Source organism: Apaloderma vittatum, unplaced genomic scaffold (assembly GCF_000703405.1).
Source record: "Apaloderma vittatum isolate BGI_N311 unplaced genomic scaffold, ASM70340v1 scaffold29888, whole genome shotgun sequence".
In the NCBI taxonomy this organism is placed as follows: domain Eukaryota; kingdom Metazoa; phylum Chordata; class Aves; order Trogoniformes; family Trogonidae; genus Apaloderma; species Apaloderma vittatum.
This window is the reverse complement of record NW_009732945.1, coordinates 1-4,730: the sequence shown is the minus strand read 5'-3', so window position 1 is coordinate 4,730 and position 4,730 is coordinate 1. Positions and strand designations below refer to the sequence as shown.

Below are 4,730 nucleotides of genomic sequence, written 5' to 3'. Positions count from 1 at the left end.
CCTTCTCTGGCACCGAGACAAAGAAACTTCAAGCTGAGCACCACCTGAGGCCAATGGCTCTGCTTTAAACTCACTAATTGACTTAATTATGGAAAAAGAACAATTAACACATACAGAAGGGAGGAGGGATGTTAACAACGAGAGGCAGTTAAGTTGTGAGGCTCTGCAAGACAGAAGAGAGATTGCTAAGGCAAGCAAGGGGATAAGGTTTGAAAATGGCTGAAGATGCAAAGGGTGATTTCAATTTATAATATTCATCAGCTTGAGAATTAATATTGCTGTTCTTAAGGAAGGAAAAAAAGAAATCCAAACAATAATGAAGAGAGAAAGCACACAGGAAAACAAAACACACAGATGCCCTACAGGTATCAAACATTTTATTTATTTTTTGAAGAAACTACAGCAATGTACATGATTACAGAATTATGAAGTACTGTAAAATAAAAGGAATGAAATGGCCTGGGTCCAAGCACTAACGACCTCACACCTTTTCTCTCACACCACCTTCACTCAGAAAAATGACATTATCTGCAAAGAAAGAAAGAAAATTTAATCTTCAGGATTGCTTCGCCCTGTGCAAACCCATAAAGACAACCTACTTGTGCTAAAATAAGCTGCAAAGATATGTATTTCAGAACAGAATAGTTCATGAATAAGAGTGTCCAATTCGGGGTTCTTGCTCCATTTCCCCAGAAAGCTGACAATTCAAGGTGACCACATACACTATGAAACAAGTGTGCTAAACCTGATGAAAAGCTGCTGAACAAAGATACCAGAAACATTTTAAAATAATGATTTGATTCTTCATTTACGATCTCCACCAGGTACAGTTTATTTCCATTTTGTCATTTTCACTATGCAGTGCCACGCCATCAGCCTGTGGGACTGCAGGAAGCTTGTATTTCTTCAAGCCTCAGTAATTTCTAAAACATCTTGAAACTGGGGATACTGAATCTTAAGACAAAACTATTAGGATAAATACTAATTAAAAAAAGAGACTTGATTCTCCCTTCCAGCTATTTATAAACAGCAACCTATAGCACTGCCAGCTGAACTATTCACATCAAAGATTTGATTACTTTTGTTTTAAAGAGGCTACACAGCAGGAACTTCCAAAAACACGTGTTGTTTTATCTTTCCTTCTTCTCTGGCCCAGTGTTTCAGATACACTTGTGTAACAAATGTTTGCTCTACTACCCAACCATGTTATTCCTCCCTCAAGTCAGAGAATAGTTGTTCTACCCACAGTAAAGATGCAGGATGCTCATACTGTTTAAGGACTCGAGATAAAAGCAGGGTTTCCCAGTTTTCTTCACTGTGTCTACCCAAGGGACAGGTCTACTCCCTATCCATCCATTTTGTGCTCCTCTTTTCACTACCAGCTAGCAGACTGAGGTGCTTTTAAATTCTTCATCAGGTTATTTCCACATAAAACACCTTTCACAGAGTCCTTACAGCTGAAGCCCCCAGTCTTAAACAAGAAGAAAAAAAAATTCCTTGCGAAACCAAGACAACGCTACAAGCCCTGCTTAGAAAAGGAATCTGTCTGACCTGCAGTACTACATACCAGTGTTCTTAAAACACACAGTATCTACTTCCTGCACAAACTAGCTTGTGTGAGCAGATGATGCAACAACCTGCAACTACAGACTCTCATTCTCTGTGTCTTCGCAAGTGGTGCCACAGGACACCTAGCGGTAACTCCTTCCCTCAACATCCCCAAGTGGGGATCCCGAGGACTAACACAAAGCCAGCTCTATTTCAAAAGATCCTCCAACCCTTCTCCATTTTAAAAGGACAAAGTATGTCATTGCTTACCTGCTATAATCGTTGTGGCCTGTCGCCTCACATTGTTTTTATCTGTATATTCACCATAGTCGATCTTTCCTTCAACATAGATTCGAGAGCTGAAAAAAAAAAATAAAATCAAGAATTTGGTTCTGGTCAGAGAACTGTACTGCTCTTGTCTCCTAGAGGATATTTGATTCTGAATACAGAGGCTTTTGTGTTAGTTGTCTGTAGCACGTCTGCTAACATATTTTATGGCAGTTTTATTTTAGTATAGCTCCTGGTCACCATAATTATTATATCAATTGATTCTTAAGACATTAAATCTCCAGCCACGTTTGTTGTTCACTTACCCTTTCTTCACATACTGATACGTAACATCCCGGAGGCCCGGCCTGAAGACAGAAATCCTGTGCCATGTCGTCTTCTGACTGATATCACCTAAAGTTATATAGAAATAGCAAAGCTGGATGCTAAATTCTCTTTTTGATGCAAGCCTCAGAAATTCAACATGTTGAATTGCAAACAGAAATGCACCAGCACTCTGTGTCCAAATGAAAGTACAGTGCAGAAACACAGTTCAAACCAAAAAGATCAGTTTTCCTGGAAGTCAGTGCTCATACTAGATTTTTTCCTCTTACATATTCCATTGAGCAAAAGTTAGAGAGAGACATCTGTAGCTGCAGACTAATGGAAGAATCAAAGAGAAAAAAAGTATCTTTTTTTTTTTTCCTCCTCTTGGAGTACAAATAAGACTATGGAACCTGCTACATTTCTGACAACCCCAACCATGAAAAACTGCCAACTCAACGCTCGCTCCTCCAGAGGAAAGTATCTCTATTCAGTACAGATCTCTGTTCAGTACATGCTGCTGGGTATCAGTAAGAGACAGACAAATGCATCAGCATTTCTCCTGACTTCAATGGCAGCCTGAAGGCAAAGTGTGGTGCTACCAAGTGTGCAAACACATCCTCAAAACAGGGCAGAAGGACGTTGCTCATCACAGACTCACCTCCCTGGTTTACCTCACTTTCTCCTGTTCGCCACATCTCGTTGGTTGCAAGAGAAAATATGGTAACGGGATTTTTTCCTTCCACTTGCCTCATGATAGGGTCCTGTCCAACCCGACCAAGTAACTGAACACGATTCATGGCTGAAACACAAGAGAGTAAATACATAAACAGGTGAATTATGATGTTTCTAATCATGACGGGTTATAAGCCAGCAGCTTTTGTCAAGGGCTAGAACAATGACTCGCTGCATTTTTCAAGCTCTTCTGGCTTTCACCTTTATTCAAGCCCTACAGATGGTTGACTGTGCCTGTACTATCATTATCACTGCTGAATAAGCTCATTTAGAAAGCTACAGTTCTTTATTCTGCCTGTTCCTTTGTCACCTTTTTCACACACACATCCTTATGTGAGACTTGAGACTATTTTGCATTTACTTATCGCAACTTTTTTTTTTCCCCAGTTATGATGAAACCATAGTGTTACATTTGTTTTGTCCTTTAAACAGTATCTTTAGAACAAAGCTGCATTATTACACCCCATCCTCTAAATAAGAGGGTTACTAGTTTTTACACAGGTACCAGGACTAGGGGGACACAATTTACTCCTTCTCCTTTTTCAAGGACAACTGGAGGAGGTCAGGGAAGCACAATGAGCATATGAACTGAATGGTAATGTCTCGAGCAAATCGTGCTGTATCCAAACAATTCCCCCAGGAGTCCGAGAAAAAAGCATGACACACCTAAAGGCAGGTATTGGAAAACATGAAAACACCATATCGATTTATTGCCACTGATAAAGCATGACAGCCTATCTTTTACAGGTTGTGCTCAGTGTCAGAGCATTTTTCTTTTCTCCTTAAGGGCTACTTGATTTGACAAAGACAAGACAGGAAGCTACTCAAGAGTCTGTTTGAAACAAGTTCTTAGTTACTGCATTCAGGAGATACCAATCCTGTCTGTTTCTCTCCTGGCATTAAAACTGACATACAAACCACAAAAAGTAACAGTTAAGTTTAATCTCAGGAGCTACTTACATCTCTCAAGTACCAAGGAGCCAACTGTTTCAGACTCATGTCTTACAAACTGGCGAAGCACCTGAAGGAACAGACAGATGTTGGCTTCCCAGACACCAAGCATGAACAGCATTTACATAGTTTTACACCTTTTCTGAACACTTACAGAGGTTTTGCAAGTATGGGGTTTTTTCCAGTGACTTATGGGGGGACTGAGAGAAGAAATCTGTTCAGCTAAATGAAGCCAACAGGATTATTCAAACAGTATCTGGTTAAATTGGGGTTAAAAATCTGCCCAGGAAAAAGTGTGGCCTGAAGGTACATCTCCAGCATTTTTAGGCGGGGCAGGCAGTAACTCCTTTTTTTTTTTCTGTAACATGTTAAAAAAAAGGAGGAGGAGTTTGAAGCACAAGGATTGATTAGTTGGTTGAGCTTTAGTAAGAGTTAGTTTTGAAAATTTCATCAACTTTCTGCTTCACATCAGATTAACAAGATGTGCATCTATCAACCGCCATAAGCAGTACGATGCACTCATAACTCCTCAATCCCAAGCAAAGAGCAAATCAACACCACGAAAACCTAACTTCTGCAGCTAAATGCGAGGAAGAAAAGGAAAAGGAACTGATCTGATGCTGGCGAATATGTCCTAGGAGAAAGGAGGAAAGAAAAGCCAGAACACCTCTGCAAGAGGCCCGTGTGCAGGAACAGGAAAAAAGGCTCATCTCTTCTAACAAGTGGTTGTAAAATTCAGACAAAGGTGAGTGCTGAGAAAAGGAGCTAAACCAGAAGAAATGCAACTTGTAAACCAAAAATTATTCGGTAGGTCTGCACGGCTCACTGATGTATACGCAAATCACGTAAGACTCAATCCACCCACAAGCCCAATCTTGCACTACACCGTGTTTGCGGTGCTGCGA

At 40.3% G+C, this 4,730-nt stretch overlaps 1 protein-coding gene across 1 annotated transcript; it reads right to left on the bottom strand.

Moving 5' to 3' along the window:
- Nucleotides 1-363: 363 nt before the first annotated feature.
- Nucleotides 364-3,895, bottom strand: SSBP1 (single-stranded DNA binding protein 1, mitochondrial; the record flags this gene model as incomplete). The annotated part of the gene is made up of 5 exons (XM_009875708.1): nucleotides 364-528; nucleotides 1,819-1,907; nucleotides 2,142-2,229; nucleotides 2,801-2,941; nucleotides 3,835-3,895. Coding segments are annotated over 5 exons (426 nt in total), but the record flags the coding sequence as incomplete, so codon positions are not given.
- Nucleotides 3,896-4,730: the final 835 nt, after the last annotated feature.